The sequence below is a fragment of the Labeo rohita genome, chromosome 21 (assembly GCF_022985175.1).
Source record: "Labeo rohita strain BAU-BD-2019 chromosome 21, IGBB_LRoh.1.0, whole genome shotgun sequence".
Classification (NCBI taxonomy): domain Eukaryota; kingdom Metazoa; phylum Chordata; class Actinopteri; order Cypriniformes; family Cyprinidae; genus Labeo; species Labeo rohita.
Window position 1 is genome coordinate 2,866,711 of NC_066889.1, and position 18,854 is coordinate 2,885,564.

An 18,854-nucleotide genomic window follows, 5' to 3' on the forward strand; every position below is an offset into this window, starting at 1 on the left:
TGATCCCTTCATTAGGCGACTGATATCGAAACATCTCCGGAAACTGAAAAACTAATCATAAAGGGTCAAAGATGAGACGTCCCATTTTGGTGTCTGCTTTATTTACAGAAATGATTTTAGTTTAATAGAAAGCATATTAAATGCAAGTAAAGTGCCTGCTTTAATGTTTCAAGTAACTATGAAAATAAAATGGCAAAATATGGGTGAAATAGCTAATGTTCCACCATCATTTGGTGTAACATATATTTGTGCAAAAATGAAACAACATACTTATTCTAACCTGTGCTTATTAAAATATATAAAAGTGATCAAACTAAATTGTACTGTATTTTAAATGATTCAAATGTTTTTGCTACCAAATGGGTAAAATCTATTGATTTGAAGATTTAAAGTGACAATTAATTAGTATTTTATGGGCTGCACTGTGATCCAGAAACAGAGTCTTTTAATGACATCTAATGATTCTTGTTTTAAATATTGTTGATCCTTTTGTTAGCCTATATGATCTATTGTTACCCTGAATTGCATTTTAGTGGATGCCTTCTATAAATCATGGTAAAAATGTATGATAGTCTTTATTTTTGGCACAGGGAAAATAAAATTCAACAGGACAAATTCTTGGGAGAAAAATTTAAAGCTGTAGCAAACTTTTATTGTTTTGATGTTTGAAAACCCCTTTTGGTGTTTGACTCATCGACAGATGATTAAATGTCTAAAACCCAAACAATACTCGTACATTATTATGGACATGGTGAATGTACATTCTGTAAACCAATCAAGACAGTATCATGAAGTAAAATTAGGGAAATTGTGGATATGAATGTAGAACAGGGAATCCCCACAAACCCCAACAGGTTCATAATAGAACTGCAAGAGGTTTTGAGAGATAGATTATGACAAAAATGTCAATAACATAATAATAATGATAATAAAACACTTTTTTATTATTTTTAAAATAACATTTGTACAATCAAAACAAGATATAACACTTTACTCTTAAAAATCTTAAATACAAAGCTATTACATTTATATTCAGTAGTGAATTCAGGTTAAATGGGCCTTTAATCTTGATTGTACTGTGCTCAGTGGGTTTACACTTTCTGAGCATAACAATGGTCTTTAATTAAATGGACACGATTTGTTTAGATGATAAAATAATTTTAACTGAAGAAATACGACTCTGGTGATTGTGGCTACACCTCAGAGGAAGACCTCCCTCATCATGAAAGGAAGTAAGACCTTTGACGTTCAGAATTTCATTTCTAAGGTTGCTCACTAAATGTAACCAACATTATTGTGACAGAGTTTGTACTATTTATTTCTGCAGTTAAGAAAAAATAAGTTTAAGGTGGTTAAATATGGCCCACTTTAGCTGAAGGTGTTTAGGTAAAGTGGGCCACATTGAACCTTCACCAACTTTACTCACATTCAATAAACAAACTGACATTCACTCATTATTTTAGAAGTGACACTTTTGAATGTGCAGTCGAGGAACATCAGATAGAAGAGAATGAGAAAGCAGAAAGGAAGGCGAGGCATGAAGTTGAATCTGTCTGTACGACAGGAGCAAATGTAGATGCAGAGTATAAAGCTTTTAAGTATGGTCACAATTAAGAGAAAACAGCAAAAAAGTTCTTCAACATTACTAATTTTATAGTATTATTTTAAATGTTCCTCTTAATCAGTTTTTTAGCCCGTTTATTGCTGCTTGTGTTAAATATATGTAGTTCATTTTCATCAATATTATGTTAGATGTATTTATATTTAATGTTAATGATGCAACATGTCTATCAGTTGTTTTCAGTTTTACTCATAGCCTAGGCTATGTTTTTGGGTTTGTGAAATATGATATGTGAATGAATGAATGAATGAATGAATGAATGAATGAATGAATGTTTGTATCTATATCTGGGTTATCTAAAATATAAAAATCTGGAAATCTAAATACAAGTTTGACAAAAAGTCACCAATTTTACCTAAATTCCCCCCTTTGATTTAGTTTATGGGCAGGTTATTGAATTGCTTTAGGAGCTACTTATCATATCATCACCTAGCCATGTAAACTTACATTATAAAGTTGTTCCCACATGAAAAAAATTAGTTTGGCACATATTTGAACAATCTAAACCAACTAAATAGTGCTGACCCAACTTATCAGATTTATATTAAAATAACTAAATTGAAGTGTGTGTAAAAACTTTCTCCAATAAATTAAGTAAAGGTAATAAATTAAATTTTTTCCAGTGTTGTAACTCTGCTAGTCTCTGTTTCTGAACCTTATCTCATGCTTTCATTACAGTTATATATCGCTCCACATAATCATTGTTTCAAAGCACAAGGTTTTTGTAAAATGATGACATTTGTTTTAATCTCCAAAACATATGATCTTCTTTCAGTTTAGTACTTTTAATGCAAGATGCATGTTTCTACAGGATCTATATAGATTAACCAAATAATTGATTAAACAATTAAACTTTAAAATCACATAGACAAGACATATTAAACTGAAGGAGAAGAGAGCTAAATGAAATGTTTAATAGCAGTATTTACATTTACAAAGGCAGTTACTGTGAATGAAAGGTTTGCATAAATGAAACACTTATTTTGTGAAAAGGAAACCTAGTACTAAGAGTTTTAAAAACTTACAACTTGCTTGTGAAAACTATATAAATGAACAATATAATAAATGCAAATAATGAATAAAGTAAACACATAATAATAATAAAAAATCTGTGACTGACACAAAATGTCATTTAGTTTGGACAGTTTGAAAATGAAAATTTTCTGCAACATTTTGCGCAATTGGACTTTGACTCAAAACTTTAGAAAATCTTAATCCCACAACTGCAATTAGATTAAATAAATAAATGAATAACTAAAATAACATATAACTTTTTAAGTTTCAAGTCAAATACTATTTGCGAATACCACAGAAATTAATAAAGTAGTGCCCTAAACTGAATATCACCTGTTGCAAAATAGCGCTCACTTTAAAATAAACATCTAATGGCGCAGACCGACTGGTGTATGATATTAAAGTACCGCGAGAACAGACGGTTCCTAATGCTTTCGAATCGCTCTCGCGATACTTTGATGTCCAGCCGAACACGCCTACTGTGAAGGTCACGTGACGCAGAGGATGCGCACGAAAATTATCGTCCGGATAGAAAACACGCAGGAAAATGTCTGAGAAGGGTAAGCACCATGCTTTTCTTTCTTTCGTTTTTTTCTATCGCTTAATACGCATTTAAATAAGACAGCATATTACCAAACTTCTCTTTCTGACGCTATAATAAACCTACACCTCACGAAGGACCTTCAGCGATGCTGAATTACGATTGCACACATGTAAACACACGTCCTTCAGCAGCTAAGTAGTACAATTAACATGAAATACATCATATTAGAACCGCGTATTGAAACGATAAATAGAGTTTCTATTAATTTTATAACCTTTAAAACATTGCAACACGCTTATTCACACAACTAGCAAAGCACAGACATTCACATGCAAAACTAATTAATGTTTGTGGCATGAGTCATATTACCCACACACCCATCGCCTGTATGTTTGATTTTATAAGAGAAGCCTTGGATGTCTTCTAAAACAGTAATTGCCTTCTAAAAGCCTGTTGGAATGATCCTGTCAAGGACAGAGAAACATTTGCTTGACACCCAAATGGATCACCAAACCCTTTTCTGAAGAGCCACACTAGGAAGAAGAGCTCAGGCTTTGTATTATTAGCAGTATATAGATATTGTGTGAGTGTGTCAAGTCATACGCATGACATGTCAAACTTGTTTTATCATGACATGTCAAACTCCTGTCTCTTCAGATTTGTCTGAAAGTGATACCGTGTCTGTTGGCTGCAGGAGTGTGCTATTTCTGTGTCTGGCTTATGTTTGAAATCCAGCAAGGTTACATCATTAGCCAGGGTTATCACATAAAGATGCTGACTGCTCACAGTGTGAGTTCTCTCTGGGAGCTCCTGTATCCACAGTCCATTATCCCACCTGGATGGAGAATAGTAGCATTGCCTTTAACCTGCTTGTTTTTCAGGTTTTTCTAACCGCTTTTCTCCTTGACCTTGGGTTGTGTCAGCCAGTGTTTCTTCCCAGAACAGTACATTAAAGTAGATTTTATGAGTGCTTTACAATTGCTTTACAATTACTTCTGTCATGACACAACATGACAGAAGTAATGACATACATGCGATGCCTTGAATATGTTTTTAATTACTGTGATATTTTTATTGGGGCATAAAGTAAAAAATGCGATAAAACCTTTGTGATATCATAATAAAAAAAATCTATAAATACATTTAGGGTTGCACGATTAATCAAATTTCTAATCGTGATTACAATTACAGATGCCACAATTATGTAATCGTTCAAAGGCACAGTTACAAAAAAGAAAAAACATTATTCATTATTACATTATTCTGCTTTCTTAAGATGTGTGTGTGTGAGAGAGAGAGTGTGTGTATTTTTCCTACAGGTTATTTAATTTTTTTTTACTTTTTAATATATAAAGTGGAAACTATATATAAAAATGTGGCATGCAGTTGCTTCAAACAATAGTATAAAGCTATTCAAAAAATCATTCAGTGTAAATTGTGATAATCGTTGCAATTACAATTTTAAGGGAATAATTGACAGTCATGATTTTTGTCAGAATTGTGCAGCTCTAAAATAAATCTTAAAATAAATTAACAAATAAAATTCTTCAAAAGAAAACCTTACTTGCTATAGTCTTTTGTAAATAAATAAATAAATAAATAAATAAATATCAAAAGTTTTCAAATAGTAAGATTTTTAATGTTTTTTTAAAGAAGTCTTCCAAAATACAGGTATCAAAAATATATCCAAAATACAGCAAAAGCAGTAATATTGTACAATATTTTTACTATTTAAAATAACTGCTTTCTATTTGAATATATTTTAAAGTGTATTTTATTCCTGTGACCAAAGCTGAATTTTCAGCATCATTACTCCAGTCTTCAGTGTCACATGATCCTTCGGAAATCATTCTGATATGCTGATTTGCTGCTCAAGAAACATGTTTTATTATCATCAATGTTTAAAACAGTTAAGTACATTTTTTCGGGATTCTTTGATGAATAGAAAGATCCAAAGATCAGCATTTATCTGAAATAAAAAGCTTTTGTAACATTATACACTATACCATTCAAAAGCTTGGAGTCAGTTTTTGGGGGGAAAGAAGTTAATAGAATTGATATAAAATATTACTTTTATTTAGCAATGATGCTTTAAATTGATCAAAAGTGATGATAAAAACATTTATAATGTTACAAAAGATTTGCTGTTCTTTTGAATATTCTGTTAATCAAAGAAACATGAAAAAATTCTGCTCAACTGTAAAAAAAATAAAATAAATAAATAATAATAATAATAGTAATAATAATAAATGTTTTTGAGCAGCAAATGACTGAAGTAACAATGCTAAAAATTCAGCTTTAAAATCACAGGAAAAGTAAATGTTTAAATATTTTAAAATATATTCGAATAGAAACACTATTTTAAATGGTAAAAATATTTCACAGTTTTACTATTTTTGCTGTACTTTGGATCAAATAAATGCAGGCTTGGTGAACAGAAGAGACTTCTTTAAAAAACATTAAAAATCTTACTGTCCAAAACTTTTTGACTGGTAGTGCATATACATTTACAGAACATTTGTGCTCAAAATCAAAGGGAAGCAAGAAGAAAATTCGAGCTAATTTTGTTTATTGTGGACAGTCTTGTATATTATTATTGACCTGTATGACAAATTATGTGTCATGTCTTCAAAACATTTGATAAATATTTATTTGTTAAACAATTGTCTCAGTTGTCACCCTTTTGTAGTATGAAACAGCCTTATATTGAAACTTGTGATTTGTAAGTATCATTTTATAAAATGAATGTTACTGTTTTCTGACAGACACCGAAACCTTTGATGTGCTGGAACTGGCAGAGCATGTAAAGAAACAAAGGTGGTGGAACAAAATGTTTGGCAAAAATAACTCTGGACCTGCGGCTGAGAAGTACTCCGTTGCAACACAGTTGGCTGTTGGAGGAGTGACCGGCTGGTAAGTCATTATGTGAACATTGATGCGTATCGAAACATGGAGCAGAGTGCATGCAAATAGGTAACTCTTGTGTTTCTCTTAGGTGTGCAGGTTACTTGTTTCAGAAAGTTGGGAAGCTTGCAGCATCAGCAGTAGGCGGCGGCTTCTTTTTGCTCCAGGTGAATTGAAGTAAAAACAGTAAAACCAGATGCTTATTAGAATTATGTTGAGAGTGTACAGTATATATTTTATGAGTGTTTAACGATAGAAGCAATCTCCAATGCATTTTCAGATCGCTCATCACACAGGCTACATTAAAATAGACTGGAAAAGAGTTGAGCAAGATGTGAACAAGGCAAAGAAGCAGCTGAAGCTGAATTCAGACAAGCCTACTAAAGAAGTGAGAACTAAATTTAATGAGGTAAGAAAATACTGTTAGAATTTGTATATGCATTTATGTAATTGTGTTCTCTTTCCTCGTGCTACAAAAAACACAACATTTTATCTCAGGTAGCCTATGCCACTATTACGACATATCATGGTATTAAAATAAAATAGAGATATCATAATGTGTACATATGCTTATTTGTAGTATTATGATATTAAAAAATGCAGCCGTACAAGTCAGATTGTCAACTTGTGGGTATGTTGAATATACGGTATATCTTTTTAAAATGTATTACCTCCTGTGTAAACGAACCAGTGTTTCAGTCATGTAAAGGTGTCAATAAAACACTCAACGTTACATGTACTTAATGAAATTTGTCCAATGTTTATAGTTCATTAGCTAGCTTAAAAACACTAAACAGGAGCTTATTTATTTAAAGCTGCGGTCTGTAACTTTTGGCGCTGTAGCAGTTAATAAATAGAACTGCATGCGTCTTGCGGAAGAACATTGTAGCTGGAGCTACTTCTCTCTGTTTATGTCTATGATCAGTGTTGGGGTTTGGAAAAGTATGGAAAAAAAAAAGTAGAGTATGGAAAAATATTTGTGTTTTGAGACTTTTGCTCGTATTTATAGTTTTTAATAGAAAAGTAAGACTTTAATAAAACTAAATTTGAGAAGTGAGATTTCATGGCAGCTGTTTAGTGATTCTTTAGTGATTTTCTGATTATGCAAAGTGCAGGTTATAAGCATTTTGGGTTTGTTCTCACAATATTCTTAGCACCATATTACATGACCTTATAATACACAGACTATCATGTGCACACGAGAAACCATTAAACTTGGTATATAGGACAAGGTACACTGAGCCACCTATTGTGCCATCAGCCCATTTCGAGGTGTGGTTTCTTGGCCTCCACAACGTATGCGCTAAAGAGACCTAAGGCCTTGAAATATGGCATACTGCCCTAATGAATGCCAAATTTTAAACAGTGCCATTCTTTTTATAGACACTTTAACTTGGCAAATTTTTATGTCATTAGTCCATTTTGTGTCATGGTTTCTGCACTGCAACAGAGGATGTGTTAAATTGGACATTATGCCTTGATATTGGAGGTAGTACAATAAGAAAAGCCAAATTTTAAGCAAGTAGATCTCTGTTAATTCATGTACATCCACATAGGTTTTATTCATAGTAATGCACAAAAGAAATAGATTATATAAAACTAGAAATTTTTATGCACAAGCGTGCAAACAAAATCCCATGTGCATAGTTTATTGAGGGCACAAAAAATGTTTGTCTTTTTTTTTTTTTTTTTTTTTTAAATAATAAAAAAAATCATTTAAGAAAATAAATGAAAAAAGAAAAAAAAAAACACTGAGACAATAAAAATATTTACAGATGACTGTATTATATACCAAATATAAAGCTGAAAATAATGCTCTATGAACCATTTATGTTAAATATGGTCTGAAAATCTACTGAGAGGTTTGGAAATTTAAGTATGGAATTTTGAAGTAGAAAATGGGTAGGAACCCTGGTGATCGGATTACTTTTTCAAGTAACTAGTAAAGTAACACATTACTTTTTTTAATTTACAACACAACAAAGTTACGGACTGCAGCTTTAAACTGTTAATTATTTATAAATTTAGCTTAAAACATACATTGTATCTCGGCTATAGAGTGTGTTTATTTGAGTGTGAATGTTATATATATAATTTCTGTTATAAGTATAAAGTGAATTTAATAAGTTGCGGGTATTATATTTATAATTGTAATTGTAATATTATGTTAATGTACCAAAAGATAAGGTTCCTTGTGTAGTTTTACAGCATTAGTTGATTTTTTCCCCCGTTTTCCCACTGGGAGAATTTCACATGTACCTGAAATACTTACAAATAAATCAATACCAGATCATATATTTGTGATACTGTATATTGTGATATTTTTAGAGATGGGTATCTCATCTCAGGAAGAACATTCAAGTCATACCGCAACATTTAAAAAAAAATTGCTTTAAATGAAGATCAAACAAAGAAAAAAATTATATATATATATATTGATGTTTATATATATATATATGTATATATATTTATATTTTTGTTTGTTTGTTTATTTATATATATATATATATATATATATATATATGTGTATTTCCCCACAATTGTCAAAAGTGGGATTTGGGGGAAATGTGGTTAATTTATATAACAATATCGAAATGGTCCACAATTTTTTTTTTTTTTCTTTTTTTTTTTCTTTAAGTAAAATTAAATTTCCTACTTTCTTTGTTCTCTTGATTTTGGGGAGTAAATAAGGTTTTATAAAGTCTACACAGACATTATTTGGCAAACATTTTAGCTTATATTGTAATGCTGCAGTCAAACTTTGAGCACATTAAAAATCACACTTTTAAAAATATAACTCAACATATAATGCATTCAGCATGTAAAATTCTGAAATAAATTCCACTTTACTGCAAAAATGCACAACTGCAGCTTTAAAGATTGCATTCTTTTAATTCAGCTGAGAAGTCCTGTTGTGATGTATCAGTCTTCTGTTGGTCACATGACAGAGTTCGCCAAACTTAAATTCTGGAGCAGAATGAATTTGCATGAGGTTATGTTTCCTGTCTCCTGCGTTCACACAGTTATGAATGGAATGAAAAGTATGCCAGTGCCTATTATCATTGTTTTGAATTCACTTAAATATTCTCTTTCCATGTAGGTGCAAGTGTTTGTCAAGAACAACATTGTTCTCACAGGAGGTTTCGCTGGTGGATTTCTGCTTGGTCTGGCTTCATAAGATCTCTCATTGTTCCGTCTTATGCTCTGAGGATGTCGTCGACCATCAGATTACAGCTTTTGTGATATTGCAGCTTCTATTTAAATCAGCACTCCTTTAGATTTGATTGTTAGGATATGATCACAAGGAAACATTTAAGAATGTTAGAATGTATGCTTACAGTTTTCAGACGTGCATTGTTTTCGTTTGTACTTAAAGCCCCTGTTACATCTTTGTTTATTTGAACATTTTGCTAATTATTTTGGTACAAACAATTTTTGACACGAGACTTGAAAAATCAGCTTGTTTATGTAAATAGTTGCAACATTTGAAACTGCCCCTTTAAAAACTCGTATCTAAACAGTTTTATGTCATGCTGTCTAAGCTCAGTGCATTGAATTGTTTAAACTCATTTGTTCAAACTTAAGCTATTTTTTTTTGTAATAAATCTGGACATTACTTCAACGACAAAGAGGTTAATAAAACTTGTAATTTTAATTGATAATGACAGAAATATTCATAGTAAATAGACAATCAGGTTTTAAACAATTCTGGTTTGCCTTTTTTTTTATATTAATATTTATACAATACATATCATCTATTTTCCTAAGTTGCAGCTAATTCTCACTAAACTGTATTGCTAGGTTGAATAAATAGTGAGAGTCGGAGACAGCTTGATGATTTAATGAAAGTTTGATTCTAAGACTGAAGAGACAAGTGGAGGATGACTGTGTTACATCCACATAATTATATAAAGTCTTTAATGAATATGTATTCCACATGTCCTCGAAAAGTCTCCTCTGATCTCTTGCAGCAAATATACATGCATACTGTATGGCCTTCTATTAAACTACTGTCTTTGTGTCTGTAGCTTTGTGTTCCTTGGCAAATCCAGAGCAGCAGACAGAGTTTTCTTTTGCATGGACTTCACAACACTTCCTCATGGCTTGAATCACATCCTCACAAAGACTTTCAATGTATTTGTTGGCTGTTAAAAACACAAAAAGTCAAATGGTTAAACCGCTTCAAATAACAGCCTGTAATATTAATATAAAGCAAGGTTATCCTAACATTGAGACCATAGGCTACCTTGTAAGCATTTCTGAATGGCACAAGCCTGTTTTTGACAAGGGTCTTTTTGTGGCATCTTATTTTAAGATAAGATACGTACAACCAAGCCGCACCTTCGAGGAATAGTTCCAGTTAAATGTCACTTCTTGCAACCGCATGAACAGCGACGTCATTGGTGCACAGAAATCTGACTCCCCGGCGTGCAGCTGACTGTGCAACTCTAAATTTCTTCCGGTTAGAAAACACCCTTATGATCTTCGACATGTTTCCTATTAAACATGCGTTTTATATGGAGCTGTTTTTAGATTTTGCAACGAAAAATCGCTGTACACGATCGACGCCAAGTCGTGTTGAGGGAGCGACGCTCCTTTTTTGTAACTTTTTTTGCGTATATGCTTTATTATAAATAAATTTTAAATACAACATATCACAACTGCAAGAAGTTTTGCTTTCAGTACAATAGTGGTTCTGTGTCGCCCTCTAGTGCTGGAGATGCGCTACAGCATTATGTACTGTGAACAGTAGTTTACTCATTTTAACATCGCATAGCATGTATAATGAAAAGAGCTGGCTAGATTACTGACAAATTGTAATCCGTTACTAATTCCAAATTACATGACAAAAAATGTAATCAGTAACGCAATACATTACATTACACATTTTAGGTAATATTATCAGACTACTTTTACATTACTTTTGACCTAACTCGTTTATCACATTGATTTAAATAGGATAATCGTGTACCATTTTTGCATGAAAATACAAAGAGTGAAAGAACAAAACAGAACAAAAAACATTAGTTGTTATTAACAATTAAGTGCGTTAAAAATTACGTTATGTCAAGGTTTCCTAAACTGGTGTTTGTGAAGGAACTGGAGCAGATTTTTATGAAAAGCAAAAAATGAATAATAATTAATTAAATAAAAAATAAATAAATAAACCACTTTAAAACCAATCAAGACAAAAAAAAAAAAAAAAAAAAAAAAAAAAAAAAAAAAAACCTTATTAAAAAAATTAAATATTTTATTTGTTTACCTGCATGCCATGTGACCATAACCAACATCAGAGAACTAATTATTAAAATATTTATTTTATTTATTTTAAAATGGGGAACTTCAAGTATATATATATATATATATATATATATATATTATGTGAAAGAGGATCAGATGAGGAAAAAAATGGGTGAATTTTGACAAAAGCATTCCAAAAATAACATAGAAATACATGGTTAAATAACCAACAGAGTGATAATTTAAATAAAATTCAATGTGTTCATCAGTAATTGATGCAATGTTGAAATACTTCTTAAAACTGAAATGATTTTTGTAAATCCAGTGGTCAGCTGCTGTGTATTTGACTACCTGATTAGTGACTGTTTTTTGTGTGAATGTATACAAAACTGGAAGACGTTATATATATATATAAGCAATAGACTTTATGAATAATTTATTGCTATTGTGTGAATAATATGTAATCATGTAATCTGTGAAAAAGTAATTGTAGTCTGATTATGCGTAATTTACTCTAATTACAAGTACTTAACTTTTGGAATCTGATTACATAATCCAGATTACATGTATTTAGTTACTACCCAGTTCTGATAATGGACATAAAAGTTATTGGTCATAACAACAACAACAACAACAACAATAATAATAATAATAATAATAATAAACTGCAAAAATACACAAATAAAGAGGAAAAGTAAAAAAAAAACAAACAAAAAAAAAAAGTAAATTAATCTTATTATAAATCCAAAAAATTCCTAATTTAATTGGTCACACCCTGGTGAAAAAAACAGCATATGCTGGTAGGTATGTTTTTTTTTTTTTTTTTTTTTTTTTTTTTTTTTTGCTGCAGCATATGCTGTTTTTTTCACCAGGGCAATGGTTATTCCATCAGTGTTTACTATATTCACACCATTTAATGTAGTTGAAATTCCATGAATTTGATTTCTGTGAGGGATATCATTAAGAATTTGTGTTTTTACTGGTGTAAATTCCTCAAGAATGACAATTGTTACTAATAAAGATTCCATTCCTGACATCAAGAATTATCATAACTGGTCATGTCCTTTTTTTTTTTTTTTTTTTTTTGTTCAAGTTTCTAGTCTTTTAATATCCTTTCTTTAAGAATCAGTAATAAAACAATTTGTATAGAAATATTTTGCAATTCAAAAAAAAAAAAAAGGTTTACAGCAGTTTTGCATAACCAACATTGAAGAAGCCATCTTAGTCAGTGTCAATAGCCTTTTGGGCAGCCGACATATGGTGCAGTTTTATTTATTTATTTTTTTCAATGCTTTATTAACAACAAATAGCATGTACAATGCCATAACTCACTGTATAACAAAACACATTTCACATGCCTCAAAATAAAGGAACAAGGAACAAAAAACAACAACAACAACAAAAAAACAAAAAAACAAAAAAAAACAAGAGAGGGTACATAAGCAGTTTACCGACAAATATATCTTACACAAATATTTACATTCCATATGATATTACAATGAAATGTTACTACAGAAATATACTTTGCAGATTAGCACCATTAACCTTATTTTATGTGAAAATATTAAGGGATGAGCATATATTAATTGTTTTAACCGCTTACTATTTTTAGATTTTGACATCACATCTATATACATTTTAATCTCTTTTTCAAGGACTAAAAAAAGAGGTTTGCACTTTGTAAACTTGCATTTATGAATGTGAAACATCCTTTAAAGAGCGATCTTTAATAAAATAACCCAAAATCACATGTCTATAAGATAAGGGAAATGTTTTTAAAATATTACCATCAATGAAAACTTTCACATTATTCCAAAAATGCTGGATATATTGACAGGACCAAAACAGATGAGAGATTGTTTCACTGGAACATTCACAAAAAGAGCATTTTAAATCAGTATCAATTTTAAATTTTTGTAGAAATTCTTTTGTAGGATAAACTCTATGGATTAATTTATATGAGATTTCCTTAGCCTTATTTGAAAGGACTGGTCATGTCCCTTCCCGGTCACCGTAAATAAACTGATTGCCCATGTGATTCTTGTAGTTCTGTTTCCTGTCGGAAGGAATTGAACGTAGCGCATGCGCTGTGCTGATGTGGAAGTGCTTCACAGTGATAAACAAGCAAACAAATCAGAGGAAAACATAAACTGCTAGCTTGTACTTCATATAATGGCAGTGAGCGCTGTACATTTAGAGTCAGACGCATTTCTAGTATGTATGAATCATGCTCTGAGCACGGAGAAAGAGGAAGTAATGGGGCTCTGCATTGGCGAGGTTTGAATTTCTTGTGTTTATGTTGTTTTCTATTTAATGTGTGTGAACAACAACAGGTGTGCTTATGAAACTGTGTAAATGATGTCTCTCCATCAGGTGGACACAAACCGTATTGTGCACATTCATTCTGTCATTATTCTGCGTCGATCAGACAAGAGGAAAGACAGAGTTGAGATTTCACCAGAGCAGCTGTCAGCGGCATCCACCGAGGCTGAGATATCCTTTGACATACACTCTTACATATATTATATGCATTATTATTATTTATATAACCTTTTTACATTTTTTTTATGGTTATATGGGCCTTTCTACAGAATTGGTGCAAACTGCTGTTCCACAACCAAAAGGGTAATATTTAAAATACCAGTAATATATACATTTAATATATATAAAAGTTTAGTGAGTTCTTTCATTTGGGAGGTGGTTGTCCCAAACCATAACCCATATATATATATATATATATATATATATATATATATATACACACACACACATAGATACATACATTTTCATGTCACTACTGAAACAGTGTATGTTTTAGTCCATTGGCTGAGACTGATTTTAACTACACCCCTACCCCATGGTGAATAGATAGGACCCATACTTTAACTTTAAAGAATGTCACTACCGAACACCGTTTTTCTATAATTAAACACACTTTTTGGAAGTTATTCCATAACACTTAGTTTTATATGTGTACAGCTGTTCAAAACTGTGTTAGTTAACCATGTGCTGATTAGCATCTTTGACCTAAGTTCAGAAGTATCTAAAATTGTCACGGCCACAATTAAAATAAAATTAAAATTGTCATCATTGTTTCGGTAGTGACAAAAGGAAACGCATAATCCTTTATTTGGGGGAAATAAAAATTTAGTACAGTTATGTAAATTTTAGTACTTTAGTATGTTTTAGTAGTGTTTAAGTATGTGGGTTAAAATTCTGTAACGTGATGTGGTTGCTCCTAAAACATTACTGTCCCTACCAAAAATAAGTATATTGAATTGTCAACTAAAATGTTATGATAGTGTTTGGTTCACTGTATATAACTAATGAATCCTTAATTTTGAAATCAGTATGATCAACCTTCTGCCTTTTACAAAGAGAAATTGTATTAAAAATACAAAAAAACTCATAGATCACATTTGAAATATTGTTAAAATTGTAATTGTTATTGATTTACCTTTGAATGCTTAATAAAATAGAAAAATATATATTTACAAGGTAGATGCAAGTAAAAGTCCACTTCAAAGATTCACATATAATGTACTTACCCCCTTGTCATCCAAGATGTTCATGTCTTTCTTTCTTCAGTCGTAAAGAAATTGTTTTTTGAGGAAAACATTTTAAGATTTTTCTCCATATAATGGACTGATATGGTGCTCCAAGTTTGAACTTCCAAAATGCAGTTTAAATGCAGCTTCAAACGATCTCAAATGTGGTTGTAAACAATCCCAACTGAGAAAGGTCTTATCCAGCAAAACGATCTGTAATTTTTATAAAAATAATACAATTTATATACTTTTTAATGTCAAATGCTCGTCTTGTCTCGTCTCTGCCTGGACTGTTTTTTTTTGCGGTTCATGACAGTTAGGGTATGTCGAAAAACTGATCTCATGTTCTCCCTCAACTTCAAAATCTTCCTATATCGCTGTTTTACCTTTTTTGTTAAGGGTGTTCGATCTTCTTTGCATGTTTACTTTGCAAAGACTGGGTCAGTACTTCTGCGACGATGTAGGATGATTTTGAAATGATTTTTGAAATTGAGGGAAAAAATACGATTGGAGTTTTTCAACATACCCTAACAATCTTGAGTCAGAATACACAGAGTTCAGGGAGAGCAAGACAAGACAAGCATTTGAGATTAAAAAGTATTTAAATAGTTTTTTTTTTTAGTTTTTTTTTTAAATGAAAATAACTGATCGTTTCACTAGATAAGACCCTTCTTCCTCGACTGGGATCTTTTACAACTGCATTTGGGATCGTTTGAAGAGGATGTTCAAAAATCACGGCACCATAGCAGCCCATTATATGGAGAAAAATTTCTGAAATGTTTTCCTCAAAAAACAATTTCTTTATGACTGAAGAAAGAAAAACATGAACATCTTGGATGACAAGGGGGTGAGTACATTATATGTGAATCTTTGCTTAGGAAGTGGACTTCTCCTTTAATAGGCCAATATAACCCTAATACAGTTTCGGTGGTGACAAATTTGGGGAGAAGACAAATACTCCAAAACTTTCTGAAAATACAATATGAGAATGAACTGCACAGTTACTAGAAACGTGTACCTTGGATATTATACAATTTGCATACATACAAAGTTTGTGGAAAAAGTCAATTTTTTTTTCAAACCGTTTCCAATTCTGACTTTGAACCAGTTCTGTATAATGACCTATATATGGGGCTGTTTTTATTTTCTTGTTTTTCTTCATTCTGCAATACATAAACATTGCACTAACAACTTGGTTCCATAGCAGTAGCATGCTTTTGGACAAGTACCATGGTAATACCATGGTATTTCTTAGGTTGAAGAAGCATGCAACTAGAGTACTTAAATGTGGTAATGATTCAGTACCAATGACATACATCACACACTGCCACTGATATGTTATGAAATACATACTCTGTTTACTGTACTGGGTAACACTTTCAATAATAGCTTTCAGTACCAAACACTACTATAATATTTAATACTTTTTTAGTAAAAATGTAATGTCATGAAAAGTCATGAAACTTTGACTCAAAAGGATCTTTTCTCTAAGCCTTTGTAGGTTAAATAAAGGTTAAAGACAATTAAAAAAAAAAAAAAAAAAATCACAGATTGTAGATTTTATAGCATTTTACAAAATGTCCCTATTTTTTTCTGATTTACAAAGTACTATATAATGACTTCTAAATGAAATTCGTCATAAAGTGTAATGCTGATGCTATTTTAGCACATTTTCTTAATATGAGGCACAGGTTAGCTGAGATGACAGGACGTCCCATGAGGGTTGTGGGCTGGTACCACTCTCATCCACACATCACTGTGTGGCCATCACATGTTGGTTAGTTTTTTTTTTTTTTTTATATTTTTATAAATGAATGCGTGCAGTTATGCATTATTACCTTACCTTAATGTGAATAAAATACAATAATTCTTGCATTACCCAGATGTTAGGACTCAAGCAATGTATCAGATGATGGATCAGGGTTTTGTTGGACTCATCTTCTCATGCTTCATAGAAGATAAAAACACAAAGGTATGCTAAGTTCGTCATCTTAAAATGAGTTATTGTTTTATTGCCATGTATTTATCATTTCCATTTCTCTTGTAGACTGGTCGAGTTCTGTACACCTGTTTCCAGTCAGTACAAGCCCAGAAAGGCTCAGAGTATGTAATCTGCTTTTTATTGTAATAAATAAATGAAAGTTTTACCTTTTATAGTTTTGCAACCCAGATCCATTCATCATACATAGACGGAATTTATATTTGTCTGCAAAAGTTATTTCAAACATTTAAGCATAAGCCTTCAGATTATTAATCTCCATAATCAAAAACATAAATTCCAAACCTGACTGGTAGTGTATGCTAGCTTTATCTGATCTCTCAGTATTTGAATAGAAATAGTCTTTTGTGCCGTGTTTTTGCTCATAAATATGGAAATTGCATTCCTCTCTTATGACAAGGTATGAGCGGATTGAGATCCCCATCCATGTAGTCCCACACGAAGCCATCGGGAAAGTATGTCTGGAGTCTGCCGTGGAATTGCCCAGAATCCTCTGTCAGGAAGAACAGGACACATACAGAAGGATTCACAGGTATTCCTTATTTTATTCATAATCCATTGCTGCATTTTCTTGTAGATGTTATTATTGAACTTAGTAAACACTTACTTGGGAGCTCATAAAATATATATTTTTTGCACCAATATTTCAGTTTGACTCATCTGGATCCAGTCACAAAAATACATAATGGATCAGGTAATGTAATTTTAAAATCCACTTTGTATTTCCTGTATGAAATAGTAGTGCTTGCATGGCAGCAATTTAGAATTGTTACAGTTTTAGTTCATTTTAAGGTTTGGGTAAATAAAATCATTCGTTTTTCTTATCTGCACACAAATTAATGTGTTAAAGCATCTTTTCAGTGTGAAGCAGCTGTAGATTGTTAATTAGGATCAAACACATTCTATACGCAAATTGCATAGATGATCAGTCAATCATTATGAAAAAAGATTAGTTTTGAAATGAAGGGTAATTTGTCAGTTGATCTATCATTTCTAAAGTATTTTTTTGTGTATAGTGTGCGACCAACTATTTTTACAGTTGTGCTTTTGTAATTGTTTTCTTCTCAGTGTTCACTAAAAACCTGTGCAGTCAGATGTCAGCCATTAGCGGCCCGCTGCTGCAGTGGCTGGAAGATCGACTGGAACAGAATAAACAAAGTATCATCAAACTCCAGAAAGAGAAAGAACAACTGACACAAGAACTGGCTTCATTAAAAGGAGAATAGAAAGCATTGAAAGTTTTAACAAAACCGATAAAAACATTTTTTTTTTCTTAGTTTTTGCACTGAAAGCAGTTTTTTTTCTGCCCTACTGCCATATTTTGATCAGGAGTCACTGGGAGGGCAAACACAAGATGTCTGTAAGTTCACATTTAGTGATCTCAGCACATTTGTAATGCTGTGTCTCAGTGCTTCCAGCCAGAGATTTGAATTATGAACTATGAAATTATGTATATACACATATACATACACACACACACACGCTGGTATCTTTGTAGTAGTATACTCACTGAATATTCTTAAAAAGGTTGCTGGTTGTTTTTTTTTTTTCTTTTCCTTTTTCTTTATTACTGATTTGATTTTGATGGTCATCATAAGTGTTCTGTGAAAGTGAAGTGAACAAACAATATTTACTGATTTTATTTTTTATAAGCTGTAAATTGATGAATGTACATACATGGCAGTTTAAAATGACTGTAAAATAAAAGGGTGAATCTCAAAATATGATTCTTTGAACAGCACAATCTTGAAAACTAGAGTGACTTATGTTATGATCAGTGTTGGGGAGTAACTAGTTACATGTAATGGAATAACAATTTAATTACAAAATAAATGTAACTGTAATCTGTTACAGTTACAAAGAAAAAAAGTGTAAATACATTACAGTTACTTGTAAGAATGTTAAGTTGCAAAAGGGGGTTACATCTAAATATTTTCACACATACAGATTTGATTGATTTCTTTCCAAAATTGCATTGACTGC

The 18,854-nt window shown here is 31.6% G+C and overlaps 3 protein-coding genes across 3 annotated transcripts; 2 read left to right on the forward strand and 1 right to left on the reverse strand.

Annotated features, from left to right (window-relative positions):
* The first annotated feature begins 3,079 nt into the window (after window positions 1-3,079).
* On the forward strand, window positions 3,080-9,284 carry fundc2 (fun14 domain containing 2). The gene is made up of 5 exons (XM_051093193.1): window positions 3,080-3,195; window positions 5,945-6,092; window positions 6,175-6,250; window positions 6,364-6,492; window positions 9,184-9,284. Exons 1-5 carry the CDS (start codon window positions 3,183-3,185, stop codon window positions 9,259-9,261), a joined length of 444 nt encoding a protein of 147 aa, XP_050949150.1. The 5' UTR covers window positions 3,080-3,182; the 3' UTR covers window positions 9,262-9,284.
* A 700-nt stretch (window positions 9,285-9,984) lies between these two features.
* cmc4 (C-x(9)-C motif containing 4 homolog (S. cerevisiae)) lies at window positions 9,985-10,500 on the reverse strand. Its single transcript, XM_051093195.1, has 2 exons — window positions 10,330-10,500; window positions 9,985-10,228 (listed from the first exon to the last, which is right to left on the reverse strand). The coding sequence occupies exons 1-2, from the start codon at window positions 10,385-10,387 to the stop codon at window positions 10,086-10,088; spliced, it is 201 nt and encodes a 66-aa protein (XP_050949152.1). The 5' UTR covers window positions 10,388-10,500; the 3' UTR covers window positions 9,985-10,085.
* A 2,875-nt stretch (window positions 10,501-13,375) lies between these two features.
* brcc3 (BRCA1/BRCA2-containing complex, subunit 3) lies at window positions 13,376-18,598 on the forward strand. The gene is made up of 8 exons (XM_051093192.1): window positions 13,376-13,601; window positions 13,698-13,817; window positions 16,562-16,649; window positions 16,756-16,844; window positions 16,920-16,975; window positions 17,272-17,403; window positions 17,522-17,565; window positions 17,940-18,598. Exons 1-8 carry the CDS (start codon window positions 13,497-13,499, stop codon window positions 18,095-18,097), a joined length of 792 nt encoding a protein of 263 aa, XP_050949149.1. The 5' UTR covers window positions 13,376-13,496; the 3' UTR covers window positions 18,098-18,598.
* Window positions 18,599-18,854: the final 256 nt, after the last annotated feature.

Bases quoted from the DNA above. Each gene is read 5' to 3' on its own strand.
- fundc2 (XM_051093193.1), top strand. The intron at 6,251-6,363 runs GTGAATTGAAGT...ATGCATTTTCAG, and splicing joins GCGGCTTCTTTTTGCTCCAG to ATCGCTCATCACACAGGCTA. The intron at 6,493-9,183 runs GTAAGAAAATAC...CTTTCCATGTAG, and splicing joins TGAGAACTAAATTTAATGAG to GTGCAAGTGTTTGTCAAGAA.
- cmc4 (XM_051093195.1), bottom strand. From the start codon at position 10,387: ATGCCACAAAAAGACCCTTGTCAAAAACAGGCTTGTGCCATTCAGAAA. The intron at 10,229-10,329 runs GTAGCCTATGGT...TGTTTTTAACAG, and splicing joins CATTCAGAAATGCTTACAAG to CCAACAAATACATTGAAAGT.
- brcc3 (XM_051093192.1), top strand. From the start codon at position 13,497: ATGGCAGTGAGCGCTGTACATTTAGAGTCAGACGCATTTCTAGTATGT. The intron at 13,818-16,561 runs ATATCCTTTGAC...AATATGAGGCAC, and splicing joins CGGCATCCACCGAGGCTGAG to AGGTTAGCTGAGATGACAGG. The intron at 16,976-17,271 runs GTATGTAATCTG...TCTTATGACAAG, and splicing joins CAAGCCCAGAAAGGCTCAGA to GTATGAGCGGATTGAGATCC.